The 19761-nt window shown below is 51.6% G+C and overlaps 2 protein-coding genes and 1 pseudogene across 2 annotated transcripts in view; 2 read left to right on the top strand and 1 right to left on the bottom strand.

The window, feature by feature from the left end:
• LOC127489307 (golgin subfamily A member 2-like) overlaps nt 1-5210 on the bottom strand; it is a 122993-nt gene extending 117783 nt beyond the window's left edge. Inside the window, 1 exon segment of the mRNA XM_070064230.1 lies at nt 4815-5210. Within this exon segment, the coding sequence (XP_069920331.1) occupies nt 4815-4862 (48 nt within the window). The 5' untranslated portion in view covers nt 4863-5210.
• The window catches only part of LOC103347431 (translation initiation factor IF-2), a 779171-nt gene that overhangs the window by 506067 nt on the left and 253343 nt on the right, over nt 1-19761 (top strand). The window lies entirely within an intron of this gene.
• Nucleotides 10288-15556, top strand: LOC127489340 (small ribosomal subunit protein eS6-like; annotated as a pseudogene).

Below are 19761 nucleotides of genomic sequence, written 5' to 3'. Positions count from 1 at the left end.
TGGCTCAGTCTGAAGGTGGAGCTTTGCCTGGGTGTCAAAACACGAGATGAGAAGCCTTACCCTCTCTTTCAGTCTGAAGGGGGAGCTACGCCTGCATTCAGGACACAAGAGGAGAGGCCTGCACCTCAGTTTCAGTCTGGAAGTGGAGCTTCGCCTGGGTGTCAGGACAGCAGATGAGAAGCCTGCACCTCGCTTTCAGTCTGAAGGGGGAGCTTCTACTGGGTGTCAGGACACCAGTTGAGAAACCTGCCCCTGGCTTTCAACTGAAGGAGGAGCTTCTCTTGGGCATCAGGACACCAGAAGAGAAGCCTGCACCTCACTTTCAGTCTCAAGGTGGAACTTCACCTGGGTGTCAGGACACCAGAAGAGAAGCCTGCACCTCACTTTCAGTCTGAAGGTGGAGCTTCGCCTGGGCGTCATGACACCAGATGAGAAGCCTACACCTGGCTTTCAGTCTGAAGGTGGCACTCACCTGGGTGTCAGGACACCCGATGAGAAGCCTGCACCTGGATTTCAGTCTGAAGGTGGATATTCGCCTGGGTGTCAGGACACCAGATGAGAAGGCTGTACCTCCCATTGCGTTTGAAGGTGGAGCTTCACCTGGGTGTCAGGAAACCAGATGAGAAGCCTGCACCTGGCTTTCAGTCTGAAAGTGGAGCTTCACCTGGGTGTCAGGACACCAGATGAGAACCCTGCACCTGGCTTTCAGTTTGAAGGTGCAGCTTTGCCTTGGTGTTAGGACTCCAGATGAGAAGCCTGAACCTCGCTTTCAGTCTGAAGGTGGAGCTTCACGTGGCCATAGGACACCAATGAGTAGCCTGCATCTCGCTTTCAGTCTGAAGGGAGAGCTTCACTTGGGCGTCATGACACCAGGTTAGAAGCCTGAACCTCCTTCACGTCTGGAGGTGGAGATTCGCCTGGGCGTCATGACACCAGATGAGAAGCCTGCACCTGGCTTTCAGTCTGAAGGTGGAGCTTCTTCTGCACGTCAGGTCACCGGATGAGAAGGCTGCACCTCACTTCATATCTGAAGGGGGATCTCCCCCTGGGCGTCGGGACACCAGATGAGAAGGCTGCTCCTGGCTTTCAGTCAGAAGGTGGAGCTTCGCCTGGGTGTCAGGACACCAGATGAGAAGCCTGCACCTCGCTTCAGAGTGCCTGAGCCCGATTCCTAGCTCCAGCTCTGACTCCAGCTTCCTCCTCACGCCAACCCTTGGAGACACTGTGATGGCTCAAGTACACTGAGCTACTCGAATTCAAATATTAAGCTCTCAGGACTTCTCTGTGCCTGGTCCCTGCCCAGACTATGCCATTTGTTGTCTCCTCTGAGGCCGCAGAGTGATCATGGCCCTTAGCCAGACCTTCCTGGGTGGGAGCTGCTGTGATGGTTGACCAGCCACCTGTCCCTTTCCCTAGGCCCATCTGCAGATCAGCCCTGCTACACTGGCTAGGCCCTGGGGCAGTTAGACAGGAAGTGCCAACATAATCTGCAGGTTATGGCCTACCTAGCCCCATGTGCCTGTGCCCTTCCCCTCCCCCAACTCAGGCTCCCTGCAGCCCTGAAAGGTGTTCTATGACCTCACGATGCTGCCTATGACCTCTTCGCTCCCTCTGTGTCCCCCACTCGCCACGTGGATGAATATTACCCACCTTTAATCTTCACACTGGCCTCAAACGCCACCTTCTCCAGCCGCAAGTCCATTTGGAACCCACCTCCCTCACCTAGCCATGCAGCTGCCCTGTTGCCGCCTTTCCCCTGCCTCCTCAGAGGACTCTGCCACCCCCATGGCACCTCCTGTCTTGTTCTTCTACTTCCACCACTGTGCAGCCAATGCCTTTGCCATCCACGGGCCCAGTGAACATGGTTGAGCATCCCATCTGATTTGTCAAAGAGACGAGGGGCAGGCAGAGTGTCCTAGCACTGGTCTGTCTGGGTAGCTTCACATCCTTGCCGGTTAGTTCCTCTGAAAAGCTAACCTCCATCCTTGTGATTATAAAGCCAATTCATTTTCTCTTAATTCTACCTTCTCACTTTCAAACCGAAATGGAATTCATCAAGTTGAAAAATCACTCACTTCCATCTGGTCTACTTGCCCAGAGGGCAAAATGTAACAGCATTTGTATGTTTTCAAATCTCTCCTGGTCTGACTGCACTGGGCATTCAAAGCCCAAAACCCCACAGACCTGCTCTGGAAGTTATTCCCAAATTACTGAATCTTTGAGGTGTGTCTTACCCTCTCCAAGATGATAAAAGACACAAGGGAAGGGAAAAAATGCAATTAGCCAAGCAGGGGAGGAAGCAGACATAAGCAGGCCGAGGGTTAATGGCAGCAACTTAAAACAAGCCAGAGGCAGAGTCTGCAGCAAATGAGACAAGCCTCAGGGACATGCACATCTGGGAGGCAGCAAGCCAGAGAGGGGGGGTTCTCGGCACTGCCTCCCCTTCCACTTGTCCTATGGGGCAGTGCTACCCCATCAGAACGGTTAAGGTCAGACACCAGCACCTTCAGTATGTCCTGCATCTAGAGGCAGTGAAAAGGGGAAAACAAGGGCAGGGGAAGACACAGAGACGTGGCTTAGAGAGAGGCGAGGATGTCGGGGAAGGAAGAGGTGGAGTCAGGAAACGGAGGCTGAGGAAGAGCAGAGATCCACACCGTGGCCCCCAGGCCATCCTCTCAGACTGGCCATTGCTGCCTCGCCAGACAGAGGGAAAAGTCCCCAGGCCCCAGAGTCACATGAAGTGCAGTCACTGACCAGCCCGGCTCTCAGACCCTCCCCCAGACACGACCCCCACTCTCCATGTTAAAACCAGACTTCTGCAGAAGGGTTCTCTTGAACAGGGAGGCTACAGCTCAACAATTAGAAGACACTGTTCCAATCCCATAATATCTGACAGCCTGAAACGGAAGCCCAGGGGAGGCTGTGACTTTTCTGAGGTCACCCAGAGCCAAGGCCGCATCCCAGTGCCTGGGGCTTCCTAAGGGGACAGCCCGATGGCCGGGCTGCTCTCACTGGCCTGGCTTTTCCTGAGGCCGGGGATGAGGAAGTCGCAAATACCAGCGACTATGAATGCTACAAGACCCTGTATTCTGGATTAATACGAGAACAGCAAAAACTCTCAAACTTTGTAAGTAAAACATCAGCCCCATCTATTTTACAGATGTGGAGAGAGAGGCCCAGAAAGCTTGAACAGTTTGCCTTACATCATATCCCCAGCAGAGGGAAAGGGAGCATTCAGACCCAGAATCCTTGACCAGTATCTAACACTCCCTTCCACTATCTTCCACTGTCCTCTGGATCCCCAACCCCCCACCCCCCATTGCCCCTTAGCCCCCGAGCCCCCAGCAGCCTGGCCAGCCAAGACTCACATCCTCAGTTGAGTGACAACCCCGAGAAGTGGTTGTCTTAGGGATACTGCCGTTTTTAAGGTTTTTCTTCTTTTTTCCTCCTGCAGGACCACCACGCCTGTTCTTCCGCTGATATTCTCTTAACTGTGGAAAGGAAAAGCAGTTGATTCTCTGGAATGCCCTAAGCCCCTGCAGTCACATCCTACTTCACAGTGTTCACAAGAACTCTCATGTCCACCACTGACTTCATGCCACTGACAACCCTTCAAGGGGCTGGAATGATCAGTTAACGTCTGAAGAACTGACAACATGGCTTCAATAAAAGGGAATGATGGAATTTAAAATCAGCTTCCAACTCTCACTTCTGGGGTTCTGCCAAGAATCAGCAGCTGCTGGGAGCAAAACCAGAGGTAGAGGTAGAAGGTTAAACATTATGTGGTCAGGAATTGCGCTTTGTGTGGTTTGGAAACAAGACATTGGGTCCTTTCTTCCATATCAGAACCTCGCAGAACTTCGAGGGGCACCCCGAGGAACCCTGGACACCGAGGAGAAAGAGTAGAACCCAGGCATTATTCCAGCCAAGGGCCCATTATGACGTCACGACAGGTTCCGACCCAAGCCCCAGGGCGGCCTCACCAAGCTGCTGCCTGCTCCTCTGTGGCAGTGCCCTCACCCAGCTTCAAAAACTCCCCTGGGGAGGGTTCAGGCTATAAAGTTTAGTCTCCCAAGGTCTGTTCCACAGACGGTCACACAGCTGTGACTCCAGAGAGCCTGAGTGTGGGGCACTCTGATCCCAGGGTCAGGGAAATTGAATGTGAGCCTGAGAACTCGCACAACCCCCAAAGTAAGTCTCTGGAGAGTCGAAACCTGGGAGAAAACCAAACCTGTTTTCCCGCGGTCACCCAGAAACACTGCCCACACTTCCAGCTCCCCCGGGGAACGGGACACATCTCACTTTCAGTGTCCGAGCTGAGGAAGGGGGTCCCCCAGTCCCCAGTCCCCTTGCAGGCGGAAGCAGAAAGGGGGTGAGGACTTAGGGGACTGGGCCGGGAGATCAAAGCCCGAGCTGGAGGTAATGCCAGTCCCCAGGAGGATTTGACCTCACCACATCCCACTCTGCCCTACCCACGCGCTGCATAGGGGGAGGTGGGGCGCAGGGTAGGGACCCGAGTCCTTGGAGACTGAGCCCATAGACCCCAAGGAGGTCCGGCTTCGGGAGGCTGGAGGCGAGGTCTGAGGCTGGGCCGAGGAGCCCCAGGAGACAATGGCCCAAAGTCACCCAGGGGCGACAAGCCAGGGTGGGGGCTGGGTGCTGAGGGGGCGGTGCTGGCTGAGAGGACTTGGGTGGGGGAAGCCAAGGGGTGCTCGGGCTCGACCAGAGTGTCTGAGGAGCCGCACAGACCCCACCACGGACCGACCACCAGAGGGGCAGTGGGCTGGGCCGGGGGCGTGACCCCGACGTTTTACCTTTTTCTTGGCCACAGCCAGCTTGCTCTGTCGGGTTTCCTCCGACATCGCGGGGAGGGGGAGAGGTGGGGCACATCACCACGATCCCGGCAACCACTGCGAATTGCTCCCGGCAGCTACCGCGCAGGTGTGTGACTGAGCCAGGAGACGCAGCTTCAGGGCAGAACTAGGCGAGGCTGGGTGGGCGTGGTCGCCACACTTCAAGCCCATTGGTCAGTGAGAAAGACGAAACAAAGAGGGGCGTGGTCCGAGGCGTCAAAATGGGAGCTGCGCGTGCAGCTCTGTCACCGCCCACTCTGGGGGGCGGGGCGATTTCCCTTGGGTGCGCGCGCAGCTTTATGGGAGCTCTCTCATGGCGTCCGTCACAGAATTCTAGTCAGTCTGCGGACCCCAGAGGCCGCTCTCCGGCCTGCGCCCTCAACCCCCTTTCTCTACAGGCGCCCCCGACCCGGGGCCCTCGGACCCCAGAGCTCAGGAGGTGGTGCGGAGCGCAGAGCAGGGCACACTGCATCAGTTCACGAGCCCTTTCTGACTCCTCCCAGATGTGCCCCAGACGTTCTCCTTTCAGAAATCCCCTCAGGGTCCCTTTCACGTCCTCCAGACACTGCCCTCTCACACCCAGCCCTTCCTCGAGGGGCCCCACGCTGACCCTGCCCAGCTGGATCCAGTCGGGCGCGCCCAGGTCCCGGTGGCTCCTCCGCCCGCACCCCCACGGGCCCCCTTTCCCCTCAGAGCAGCTCCGGGGCCTCAGCCTCTCCCACGCTTCCCTCCAGGGCTGAGCAGGACCCCGCCGCAGCTGCCTCGGGGCCTTCCGGTCACAGTGAGTAGTGCGTGTGCCCCCGACCCCCTGCGTGTGCCCGCACCCCCCGACCCGTGCGGATAGTTGCAGACCCCATCCCGTGAGGGTGTCTGTGCCCCCGGCCCGTGAGAATGTCTGCGCCCCCAACCCGTGAGGGTGTCTGCGCCCCCCAACCCATGAGTTGCCTGCACCCCCCGACCCTTGCGGATGGTTGCGGACCCCATCCCGTGAGGTTGTCTGTGCCCCCCGACCCGTGTGTGTGCCTGCACCTCCCAACTCCATGAGTGTGCCTGCGCCCCCCGACCCCGTGCGTGTGCCTGCACCCCCCCGACCCGTGCGGATGGTTGCGGACCCCATCCCGTGAGAGTGTCTGTGCCCCCCAACCCGTGTGTGTGCCTGCACCGCCCAACTCCATGAGTGTGCCTGCGCACCCCCCTATCCGTGAGGATGTTTGCACTCCCGAACCGTGAGCATGGCTACGGACCCAGACCCCGTGAGGATGCCAGCACCTCCCGACCCCGTCATGGTGGCTGCACCCCCCCGACCCGTGAGGAAGTCTGTGCCCCCAGACCCCGTGCATGTGCCTGCATTCCCAGATCCACGTGGATGTCTGGGCCCCAACCAGTGGGGGTGCCTGCGCCCCCTGACTCCGTGCATGTGCCAAAGCCCCCAGACCCTGTGAGGATTTCTGTGCCTCCGATCCAAGAGGGGGCCTGTGCCCCCCGACCTGTGAGGAAGTCTACGCCCCCCAACCCCATGAGTGTGCCTGAGCCCCCCGACCAGTGAGGATGTCCAGGCCACCGAGCCGTGAGCATGGCTGCGGACCCCAACCCCGTGCGGGGGGCTGCAGTAGACATCAACCCTGTGAGGGTGCCAGCACCTCCCAACCCTGTGAGGGTGCCAGCGCCTCCCAACCCCATGGGGGGGCTGCACCACCGACCTCTTGAGGTTGCCTGGGCCCCTCGACCCATGAGGGTGCCAGCATCCGCCGACCAGAGAAGAAGCCAGCACCCCAACACTGTGAGAATGCCCGTGCCCCCTGACCCATGAGGGAGCCGGTGCCCCCCAACACGTGAAGTTGCCAGTGGCCTCCAATCCGTGAGTGTGCCAGCACCCCCAATTCTGTGTGGGTGCCAACGCCCTCCATCCCGTGAGGATTTCTGAGCCCACCCAATGTGGGGAGGATGTCTGCGTGCCCCCCCCACACAGTGGCATCATGACTACCCCCAGCCCTCCCCCACCCCAACCACAGCCCACAGGTGGGCCTTCCTCAGTCTTCCTGAGCAGACAAAACTCCGGGAGGCTCCCGAGCTGTCTTTCAGAATCCCTCTCAGTGGCCCCTGAGGAGCGTCAGCCAAGGTAGGCACCTGCCACTCTGCCTGCCTCAGGACCGCATCTGCCCCACTGCACCAGCCCCACACTGGGGGGCGCCCCTGGGACCTCAGGGCCAGGCCCCTCCTTCTCCCTACTGCAGCTCCAGACTCCCTCTTTCCTGTTTCTGTCCTTGGGCCAGCTGGCTCTCTCCTCTCCCTTCCCAGGCAGCCTCAGGACTCAGTGTGACTGCCCAGGGCCTCCGTGGCTGAGCCTGGGGGTTCTTGGGACAGGATCCACACCAGTGGCAGATGTGGGTGCCCTCTGGAGCTGCCAGAGAGGCCAGGGAGCTTGTGGTTGATGGTGTAGGGGCTGGGAACTTGGGGGGTGTTGTGGTTCAGCCAGAGGCCTTTGAACTTCCTCCTGGGCGTGCCACACCTGCCCCAATCGGAGCTGTGCTGCTGGGGGCAGGGAACAGGGGGTATCAAGCCCCCCAGCCTGGGAGCCCCAGCACAGGCCAGGGTGACAGGCCGGGGGTCACCTCGTCCCTTGGGTGTGCAGTTGAGCAGTGGCCGGGGGTGAAGCCTTCGGTTGCTTGATGACCTCAAAGCCTGAGAATCCTCTGCACCCATCAGCCCAGGCGAGGCAGGGACGCACAGCCTCCTGCCTCCCACCTGGGCATTGTCACACCTGCTACTGGCTGAAGGTGGGATCCTCAGCCCCGGATGAAGCCCCGTAGCCAGGACAGGTCAGCTACTCTGAGTTCCGCCTGGCTGGGACACAGAGTTGGCCCAGGGCCCCACCTGCCACTCTTCGCTGGCCTCTGACTCTCCCTCTTCTGCTTTTCCCCAGCAGGGAGGGCCCAGACTCACCTCCATGACCTGCAGCCCCCCGACCAGCTGAGGCTCCCTTCTTAGATTTTTGAGTTTGTGGCCCCCTGCCCACCCTGCCTCTCCAGTGTCCCCTTTGAGGATGCTGGGCTTTTTGAGTACCCGAGGGGCCTCCGCCACCCCCTCCACCCATCCATTTTAGCTGTGTGCTCCTGGTTCAAGCAGGGTTCTTCCTCCTGTCTTTCTCCATCAGGCCTGCTGGCTGCCACATGGGCCTCCCAGGCTAGTGCTGGCCATGGCCAGTGGGTCCAAAGGCAGGGCCATCAGGGAGGAGGGAAGTCTGAGAGGGCCAGGCTTGTGTCAGGACTGTGGCTGTGCTGCCTGGGTGCTGTGTGAGAGGTGGCGTGAGTGGCAGGGGAGGCCCTCTCCAACCTCCACCCCGACTCCCCGGAAACTCTGGTCACCCACTCCAGCTCCTGCTCCCATCTTCCTTCTCCTTCCTGTCCATGGCCTTTTCCAGAAAGCTCACCCATGTGCCCACCTCCTGCTGCTTCCCACCTCCGCCCTGCCCACCAGTGCCGTGGCCTGGCTGCTCTTGCCTTACCACCTGTCTCCCTCCTCTCTCTCCACTGTTCTCTCTGCTCTCTCTCCCACTGCCAGACGATTGGGTCAGGCAAGGCCGTCCCGTCCTGAGAGCCCCAGGCCCCCCTTTGACATCTAACCAAATCCTTTCTCTTCCTCGGAGACCTCCTTTGCCAGTCTGTCCAGAGAGCTGTTCTGTGACTTGACAGTGGCCCCTCAGCCTCAAAGCCTCCCCTTCATCTGTGACTTTCTGTTGTGTGGTGAGCTCACACCTCTAGGCATGACCTTGGTGAAAATGTGTGCCCCTCTGTGGTCCTGCTCCTGCCCTGTTCTATAAATATCTATTGTGGGGAGCAACTCGGACTAGACTATGTTACTGGAATTAAGACTTATTCTATGCATCTGCTCTCCCACAATATGGCGCTGGGAGAGGAGGAAATAGCTTCTACACAGCTGCCTCCAGTTCAACCAATAAACAGCAGGACCTGCTCCTGATCGGAGGAGAGCAGCGTACTAGGCATTGTGGGTAGCAGAGTTGGGATTGGTGGAAGAGGACTATAAAGGAGGAGAGAGACAACATGCACCAGGAACATCTATCTGAAGGAACACCTGTGCAGCCCCCGAGAGAGCCCGCCGGCGGTGTGCCGCTCCCCCGCGGAAGTGGGGAAAGTGGCAGGGGGAACCGCCCTTCCACGGAGGTGGAAGGGATGGTAGCCAACCCGGGAAGAACCAGCAGCAAACCCGGGGAGGGCCGAGCAGACAAAAGAACAGCGCAGGGTCCTGTGTCGTTCCTCCATGAAGACGGGGAGCGACATAATGGTGCCGTGACTCGGATAGGAAACCTAGGCAGGGCTTAGTGTCATTCCTCCATGAAGAGGGGGAGCGACAATCTATAAATACTCATAAACACACACACACACACACACACACACACACACGGCAGTGCCCCTGGAGTTGCAGTGTAATAAGACCAGCCTGGAAGAGGCCTCTTCACCCCACTGAATGCTCAGTACAGCACAGCACAGCAGGCTGCCCACTGCTGGCAGGCCCTGCTGCCCTGTGCAGTGCCCACCCGCAGCACAGCAGACCCTGGGCCCTAGGACGATGCTGCCCCTGGTCCAGAAGTGACCCTTGTCCAAGATGCCCTTGCCCAGGTGCCCCTGCCTAGCAATGACCCTCACACAGATGCTCTCCTCGCCCAGATGCCTTCTCCCATGATGCCCCCTGGCCCTAAGTGAACCTCACCCAGACTGCCCTTACCCATGATACCCCTGCCCCAGGATTGACCCTTGCCCTTGCCTTGGTGCCTCCACCCAGCAATGCCCCTCACCCAGATGCACTCCTCACCCAGATGCCATCCCTGAAATTGACCTCACCTGAAGATGACCCTGGCCCAGAAGTGACCCTTGCCCGAAGATGCCCTTGCCTGGAAGCCCCTGCCAGCAATGACCCTCACCCAGATGCCCTTTCCTGAAAATGACTTCACCTGAAGATGCCCCTGGCCCAGAAATGACCCTAACAGAGGCAGAGAGAGGTCTTCTATCTGCTGGTTCACTCCCCAATTGGCCATAATGGCTGAAGCAGTGCTGATCCAAAGCAGGAGCCTCTTCCAGGTCTCCCATGTGGGTAAAGGGGCCCAAGGATTTGGGCCATCTTCCACTGCCTTCCCAGGCCACAGCAGATAGCCGGGTCAGAAGTGGAGCAGCTAGGACTTGAAGCTGCACCCTTACGGGATGCCCGCCATGCAGACTGGGGCTTTAACCTGCTGTGCCACAGCACCAGCCCCCACAACAGTATTTTTTCCTTCATACTACCTGAACTCTTAGTGTAGAGTTACCCTTAGGAGTATAAAGTAAACTAAAAATAGATTTTTGTAAAAATTAATGGAAATAGGAGAGGGAGGAGGAAGAAGGGTTGGAGCGTGGGTGGGAGGGAGGGAAGGATGGGGAATATCACTATGTTCCTAGATCTGTATATAGGCAATACATGAAACTTGTATACCTTAAATAAAATTTAGCCTCCGAAGCGGCCAGCTGCTTCAAAATGAAGCTGAATACCTCCTTCCCAGCCACTGGCTGCCAGAAACTCATCCAAGTGCACAATGAACGTAAACTTCGTACTTTCTGTGAGAAGCGTATGGCCACAGAAGTTGCTGCCGACGCTCTGGGTGAAGAATGGAAGGGTTATGTGGTCCGGATCAGTGGTGGGAATGACAAACAAGGTTTTCCCATGAAGCAAGGTGTCTTGACCCATGGGCGGGTCTGCCTTCTGCTGAATAAGGGGCATTCCTGTTACTGACCAAGGAGAACTGGAGAAAGAAAGCTCAAATCAGTTCGGGGCTGCATTGTTGATGCCAATTTGAGTGTTCTCAACTTGGTCATTGTAAAAAAAAAAAAGAGAGAGAGAGAGAGAGATTCCTGGATTGACAGATACCACGGTGCCTTGTTGCCTGGGTCCTAAAAGAGCCAGCAGAATTTGTAAGCTTTTCAGTTTCTCTAAAGAAGATGATGTATGCCAGTATGTTGTAAGAAAAGCCCTTAAACAGGGTAAGAAACCTAGGACCAAAGCACCCAAGATTCAGCGTCTAGTTACTCCACGTGTCCTGCGACACAGACGCCGGCGAATTGCTCTGAAGAAACTGTACTAAGGAGAACAAGGAGGAGGCTGCAGAATATGCTAAACTCTCAGCCAAGAGAATGGAGGAGGCCAAAGAAAAATGCCAGGAATGGATTGCCGGGAGATGTGGGCTGTCTTCTCTGAGAGCGTCTACTGCTAAATCTGAGTCCAGTCAAAACTAAGGTTTAATAACAACTAATAAATAGGATTGTGTTTCAGACCTCAAAAAATAAAAAATACAAATTTTGTTCACCTTTTCAAAAAACCTGATCCACTCATTGTTGGGGAATGGGACAGCCTGGCCAGCTGTGCCCCTCCTGACATGTACAAGCACAAGAAGTTTAGTGCTGGGCTTTTTCCACCCTGCCCATTGCTAACCGCAAGATCCTGTTTTGACTTTAAGCATCCTGTTATTGCATGTTTCCCACATTTACTAAGTTTTGTTTCTTGCTGATTTGGTAACATGTTTTCCGTGAATCATATAAACAGGTGGATGGTGGGAGGGGGATATATAAGAGGGTTGGAGGAGGCGAAGACAGCGGGCGTTTGTGACATGTAACCTGAGTCTGCTAAAAAATAAAGTGGAAGCTGAAAAGCCGATAAACACGTCTGGTGTCTCCGTGGTCTTGCCGGCGTTAACCTATCCGGAAGGTGCATGCCTGCAACTGGTGCCGTGACTCAGATCGCTGCGATGCGGAAAGAAGGTAAAAAAAAAAAAAAAGTCTATAGACGGGAGTCTAGGGGAAAAAGCCTAGGAATACCGCGGTACAATGGGGAACACACAGTCCACCACGAAAATGCACCTATTGATTAGCCGCCTTTTAAAGGCAACGGGGACACCCATAATGAGTGTAGGTGTGTGCAATTTTACTAGGATACTATATAAAACTTGTCCTTGGTTTGTTGAAGAAGGAGATTTATCACAGGTTCGGTGGAGACGGGTGGGACGTGAATTGCGAAACGCTGGAGGAGCTCAGCGAAGACTCCCATCATAGTAGCGAAAAAGGAGACAATATAGAGGAACAAAGGATGGAAGCAAGCGGAGGAGCCTGACCAAAAGCGAAACATCCGCAGACGCTGGAATTGCCTCCACTTTACCCGGAGTTGCCCTTAATGCCCTCCACTCCTTATGAACCGCCCCCTCATCCTATGTGCTGTTGCTGTTTTGCCGGCAATGCTTCAAGTGAGATGAGGCCCATAGTTTTAGAGTCTGGGCCAGAGAAACAGACTAGAAGGCAAATACTTGAAAACGAAAGTGCTCGTAATGACGATGAAGCCGCTTTTCTTATAAATACTGGGGATTCAACTCCCCATCCACCGCAGCGCCTGAAACCAAATTGGGCAGAGTTCTTTAACCCCCATCAGATCTTTCCAGTGACCGAAGACTGCCAAGGAAATCGCGGGTGGACTCTGGTCAACTTTACAGCATTAAAGGAGCTGCAAAAGGCAGTGACTCTCTACGGGCCACATGCTAACTTCACCAAAGCTATCCTAGGAACTTTAGGCACTCAGGGCCTAGTCCCTGAAGATTGGAGAAATGTCTGCAAGGCAGTCCTTTCAGGGGGAGATTATCTCTTATGGTCAGCCGCTTGTAGGGAACTAGCTTGTACTCAGGCGGCACAAAACCGAGCTGATGGGCAACCTGCCTGGAATGAGGACATGTTAAATGGAGAGGGAGCATTCCATGCAGAAGTGGTGCAAGCTTGGTGTCCCCGGGAGGTATTACAACAAATAAGAGATACAGCCTTGAGGGCCTGGAAGGTAGTGCCAAAAAAAGGGGAAGTTAAACACAGTCTTACTAAGATAATACAAGGACCGACCGAGCCTTATGCAGATTTTATTAACCGCCTTTATGAAGCTGCGGGCAATCTGTTTGAGTCTCCTGAAGAGGCCTCACCCTTGCTGAGACGACTGCATATGAAAATGCTAATAAGACATGTTGCTCCATGCTAAGGCCTTGGCAACATAAGGACATCCCTACCTTTATGAAAATTTGCAGAGATGTCATGGATGATGTTGCCTCTGGGGCTCATGCTGCTATGGCAATGGCTAAGGCCAATAGAGCGAGTGACCACAAATGTTTCGCTTGCGGCCAACCCAGACATGTAAAAAAGGAATGTAGACAACATAAACCCAACAAACGACAGCCAGGATTATGCCCTAAATGTGGGAAAGGTAATCATTGGGCCAGTGATTGTTATTCTAAGACTGATAGAGCAGGAAACCCTATTCCCCAAGAGTCAAAAAATGGGAGAGGGGCCACAGCACACCGGGGCCCGAAGCAAAATTGGGTGCGCCAGCAATCAAAAAAGGGGGATCAGGAATAGTAAGCTGTTTCGAATTGCGGCCAACAGAATCTCAAATATTAACTCCAGCTATGGGTCCTCAAATCATTGATGTAGTCCCTACTAAAAATTCTCTTCCCAATACTGGCTTCGGACTAGTGATTGGATGAGCCACCAATTTTCAGCACAGACTCCAAATTCAGCCAGCAATAGTAACTCCCCACATGCAAACCTAAAGTTATCGTTCAAGCCACCTTAGGTGCAGCTATCGTAGATAATGACAGACCCCTAGCACAATTACTATGCTGGGAAAAAATTAGAGATCAGAGAGCTAAACAAGGAAGTAATTTTGCAGCACTCTCCTTATCATTGGAAAACAGACCACTTTGGCCTCTTGTCATTCAGGGAAAAACAATACAAGGCTTGTTAGATACTGGGGCTGATGTAAGTATTATAGACGCAGATGACTGGCCTCCCTCCTGGCCAACACAAGAGTCAGAGAATACACTGGTAGGGTTGGGTACTACCCATGCTCCACCTAGGAGTGCCAGCATCCTCACTTGGACCGACAATGAAGGCCATTCTGGACAGTTCCAACCATATATCTGTAAGCTACCAGTTACCCTTTGGGGACGAGACGTCCTACAGGAACTAAGACTTACCTTGACTAATGAAAAGGGAAAACAACAAGGATCACAGGCTGCGTGGAACATCATGACACGAATGGGATATAAAGGTGGAGGCCTGGGAGCTAGGGAACAGGGTATTACAACGCCCATTAGTCCAAAAGGAGAAAAGGACAGGCATGGACTGGGTTTCCAGGAGGGGCCACCGCACCGCAGCCAATCCCTGTAACTTGGCTCTCCTCTAAGCCAGTGTGGATTTCGCAGTGGCCCCTTACAGAAGAAAAATTGGCTGCTGTAAAAACCTTAGTAGAGGAACAATTAGGGGCAGGACATCTTCAGCCATCTACTTCTCCTTGGAATAGTCCTATCTTTGTGATTAAAAAGAAATCAGGTAAATATCACCTACTTCATGATTTAAGAGCTATAAATAAATGCAACCTATGGGGGCCACCCAACCTGGCCTCCCCGTTTTAACCATGCTACCTAGAGAATGGAAACTAATAGTAGTTGATATAAAGGATTGTTTTTTCTCTATCCCCCTAACCAAGGAAGATAGACAACGTTTTGCCTTTACAATTCCCTCTATAAATCATATAGGACCCAATGCTCATTTTGAATGGACAGTATTGCCACAAGGAATGACTAATAGTCCCACATTATGTCAAATATATGTTGCTACCAATTGGGGCAAGTCAGCCCGAGCATGACTTGCCCCAATTGGTAGAGTTGGAAACATACCAGGGGATTCCAGTTCAATCCCATCAAGGTGGCATGTACCAATGCCATCTCACTATTCCAAGTGATCAATTTCAGTTCACAATTGATCATAATGAAAGGACTAAGAGTCAAAGGGAGCACATAAACAAGTCTAGTACCTGCTAACACTAACCGATAGAATAAATAAAGGGGAGAGTGGTCCAACATGGGAAGTGAGATACTCAGCAGACTCATAGAATGGCGGATGTCCTAAATAGCACTCTGGCCTCAGAATCAGCCCTAAAGGCACTCGGATCTGGCTGAAAAGCCCATGAGAGTATTTCAGGCATGGAAAGCCAAGACACTCTGGCAAAAAGATCTCTGTGAGTGAGATCCCAGTGGAAAGAACAGGTCTTCAAAGAGGGAGGTGCCTTTCTCTGAAGGGAGGAGAGAACCTCCACTTTGACTATGACCGTGTCTAAACAAGATAAGAGTCGGAGAACTCAAGGGGCTTCCATAGCCTTGGAAACTCATAACTGGTGCATAGGGAGATTACTGATGCCATAAACAGGAGTGTCAATTGGTAAAGTCAACAACAGGAGTCACTGTGCACTTACTCCTCATGTAGGATCTCTGTCCTTAACGTGCTGTACACTGAGGCTTAATGCTATAACGAGTACTCAAACAGTATATTTCACTTTGTGTTTCTATGGGGGTGCAAACGACTGAAATCTTTACTTAATGTACACTAAACTGATCTTCTGTAAAAAAAAAAAAAAAAAAAAGAAATTATCAATTCCCAACTTGACTCTCACTGGGATTAAACATGACAATAGGTCTGATCTGATTTCATCATCATTTAAAAAAAAATCATCTATTATTTTTCACTTTATGTTTCTGTGTGGGAGCAAACTGTTGAAATCCTTACTTAAGGTATACTAAGCTGATCCTCTGTATATTAAGATAATTGAAAATGAATCTTGATGTGAATGGAAGGGAAGAGGGAGTGGGAAAGGGGAGGGTTGTGGGTGGGAGGGACGGTATGGGGGGGGAAGCCATTGTAACACATGAGTCGTACTTTGGAAATTTATATTCATTAAATAAAAGATAAAAAAAAAATATATGTTGCTAAGGCTATTGCACCTGTAAGAAAATTATTTCCACAAATGATAATAGTACACTACATGGGTGATATTCTATTGGCTGCTCTCAACCAGGAAGAATTAGATAAAGCCTTCTTTGCATTAGAGAAATCCCTAAACAATTATAATCTTTTTTTTTGACAGGCAGAGTGGACAGTGAGAGAGAGAGACAGAGAGAAAGGTCTTCCTTTGCCGTTGGTTCACCCTCCAATGGCCGCCGCGGCCAGCGCGCTGCGGCCAGCGCACGGTGCTGATCCGATGGCAGGAGCCAGGAGCCAGGTGCTTTTTTTCCTGGTCTCCCATGGGGTGCAGGGCCCAAGCACCTGGGCCATCCTCCACTGCACTCCCTGGCCACAGCAGAGGGCTGGCCTGGAAGAGGGGCAACCGGGACAGAATCCGGCGCCCCAACCGGGACTAGAACCCGGTGTGCCGGTGCCGCTAGGCGGAGGATTAGCCTAGTGAGCCGCAGCGCCGGCCTTAACAATTATAATCTTATCTTATCCCCTGAAAAGATTCAACGAGTTCTTGCAGTACAATATTTAGGACTACCTAGTATCTGCTAACACTAACCGATAGAATAAATAAAGGGGAGAGTGATCCAACATGGGAAGTGCGATACTCAGCAGACTCATAGAATGGCGGATGTCCTAAATAGCACTCTGGCCTCAGAATCAGCCCTAAAGGCACTCGGATCTGGCTGAAAAGCCCATGAGAGTATTTCAGGCATGGAAAGCCAAGACACTCTGGCAAAAAGATCTCTGTGAGTGAGATCCCAGTGGAAAGAACAGGTCTTCAAAGAGGGAGGTGCCTTTCTCTGAAGGGAGGAGAGAACCTCCACTTTGACTATGACCGTGTCTAAACAAGATAAGAGTCGGAGAACTCAAGGGGCTTCCATAGCCTTGGAAACTCATGACTGGTGCATAGGGAGATTACTGATGCCATAAACAGGAGTGTCAATTGGTAAAGTCAACAACAGGAGTCACTGTGCACTTACTCCTCATGTAGGATCTCTGTCCTTAATGTGCTGTACACTGAGGCTTAATGCTATAACGAGTACTCAAACAGTATATTTCACTTTGTGTTTCTATGGGGGTGCAAACGATTGAAATCTTTACTTAATGTACACTAAACTGATCGTCTGTAAAAAAAAAAAAAGAAATTATCAATTCCCAACTTGACTCTCACTGGGATTAAACATGACAATAGGTCTGATCTGATTTCATCATCATTTAAAAAAAATCATCTATTATTTTTCACTTTACATTTCTGTGTGGGAGCAAACTGTTGAAATCCTTACTTAAGGTATACTAAGCTGATCCTCTGTATATTAAGATAATTGAAAATGAATCTTGATGTGAATGGAAGGGGAGAGGGAGTGGGAAAGGGGAGGGTTGTTGGTGGGAGGGACGGTATGGGGGGGAAGCCATTGTAACCCATGAGTCGTACTTTGGAAATTTATATTCATTAAATAAAAGATAAAAAAAAAAGAAAAAAAAATATTTAGGACTACGGATTACCCCTACCACAGTAAAGCCTCTTGATTTTAATATCTCCACTCATCATGTTAAAACCTTAAATGACTTACAGAAATTGTGTGGAAATTTAAACTGGATTCGGCCTTATTGTAAAATGACTACTGAAGAAATGCACCCTTTGTTCTGACTTCTGGAAGGTGATGCATGCCTAAATTCACCCAGACAACTTACAAAGGAGGCAAAACCAGTATTAAAAATTTTTGAACAGCACCTTAAGAGCACCGCTATGCAGTGGTGTGACCCCACTATGCCCTTAAGTATTTTGGTGTTCATACAAAGTCATTATCCCTATGCTTTACTCTGGCAAGAAGGACCGTTGTTGTCTGTATAACCACATAACCATATGCCCAGATCTATTACCTCCTATGCGGAGGCTATGGGAAATTTAGTTTTACAAGCCATCCACCAAGTCATAGAAATTGCAGGGAGAAGACCACAGTCCTGCATTCTTCCATTAGAGTCTGTAGTCATTCAGGAGTGGGCTAAGGAAACTTGGCAATGGTCCCACATCACCATCACCCTTGACATAAGTGTAGATAACCATTATCCCCATCATCCTTTATTAGATTTTGCGACATGGTACCCTTACACTATTTTAAAAGAGTTTATTCTAATCCCATTCCCAAAGCACCCATAGCTTTTACTGATGGAGCAAAAGGAGGTACTGGGGTGGCTATTTTACAAGGTCAGGTGCATCATGCAGTTACTGCGTCTCCCTCACCTCAACATGCAGAGCTAGCTGTAGTGGCTAAGTTATTAAATATGGTTGAGGGTCCTCTTAATATCGTTTCTGATAGCTTATATGTTGTTAATGCTATTAAGAGGCTAGGCTCCCCTTCGTTAATATCCAAAAGTTCTACAGTGTTTCCTTATTTTGAGCTTGTTCAGCACGCTTTATTTAGGAGATCAGATCCCATTTTTATCACCCATATTAGAGCACATACCTCTCTGCCAGGTCCTCTCACCGCAGGAAACGCCCTTGCTGATCAACATTCCCGCTTCCTTTTAGCTTGCACTGCCATGGAATAGGCAACGGAATATCACAAACTTTGGCATGTTAATAGTAAGACCTTAAGTATGAGGTTTAATATCCCTATTCGTAAAGTTAAATCTATTGTCCAAAATTGTGAAAAATGTGTTCTTCATCAGCCTGTTACTATGCCCACTGGAGCTAATCCCCGGGGCCTTTATCCATGTCACATTTGGCAAATGGATGTAACGCATACCCCTGCCTTTGGCAAGCTATCCTGTGTCCATGTTACGGTGGATACTTACTCAGGAGTAGTTATGGCTACTGCCGCTGCCAAATAGTCCGCCTCCCTTGTAATGCAACATATGTTACAATGTTTTGCTTCATGGGGAATTCCTAATATAATAAAAACTGATAATGGACCTGCTTATACTTCTAAGGCTTTTGCTGAGTTTTTAGCAACTTTTCATATTTCTCATTTAACCGGCATCCCATATAACCCTACTGGACAAGCTGTTGTGGAACGCACTAATCTGTATCTGAAAAATTTTGTATTAAAACAAAAAGGGGGAATAGGGGCACTATCCCGTTCCCCTAAAGACATTCTCAACCTTGCCTTACTTACCATAAATTTTTTAAATAAAAAAACTGATGGTCTCACCCCGGCAGAACGTTATGTAATCTCAGAACAGACCCCCAATAGTAATAAACCCCATGAACCGACAGAAGCTCAGCCACCCGTTAGAAAAATGATTATGTGGAAAGACCCACAAGATAACAAATGGAAAGGCCCATACCCATTAATAAGAAGGGTATGAGGTGCTGTTTGTTTTCTCCCACAGGAAGAAAAAAATCCAATCTGGACTCCAGAAAGACGGACAAGAACAATAGAGTGGCAAAATGATCGTGATCCTACTCCTAATAATGATGCAACTGTCACTGACGATGGCCAAGCTGGATGAGTATTGGGGTCTCTTGAGAGCCCTACCTCTCCTTCTACCTGTTTCTAATTCTTCTAACCTTCTGCCAGTTGTGTATTTGCATAACTCTACCATAGGTGAAAGATTCGGAGTGCCTTACAACAGTCTTGTCAATTCTTCCCATCAGGGCCAGGTTAACTTACCCATCCACCTTTCGGGAGCGCTATGCTTCCATAAGCCTAAGTTTGGTGCAGATCTTTGTGGTTATAATTATACCGGCTTTCCTATGCCATGTATTAATTTGGCCACTTATTCCATGGGAGATGTTATCAACTGGAATGAGTCAGGTAGTTCTTACACAGCCAATATTACAGGGGAACTTATAGCCTTTCGATCTGAGTCGCTACCTCTCAGGTGCCAGGAGTGTCACAGACCATTTGCTCCTTACCCTCCTACCAATCCACTTCCTTCTTGCACTCCTCAGGCACCCCCAATTCTCAAGATGCCTGTCCACCTCTGATCGATTCCCTGTTGCTCCTTAATGTTAATTTCTTTGCACCTTCTTGATTTGCCTTTTCATCACCCAACGAAACCCATGTATCATCCCCTGTTTGCCTTCAGCCTCCCTTCTTTTG

The sequence above is a fragment of the Oryctolagus cuniculus genome, chromosome 19 (genome assembly GCF_964237555.1).
Source record: "Oryctolagus cuniculus chromosome 19, mOryCun1.1, whole genome shotgun sequence".
NCBI classification, from domain to species: domain Eukaryota; kingdom Metazoa; phylum Chordata; class Mammalia; order Lagomorpha; family Leporidae; genus Oryctolagus; species Oryctolagus cuniculus.
This window is presented reverse-complemented; position numbering and strand designations above follow the sequence as displayed.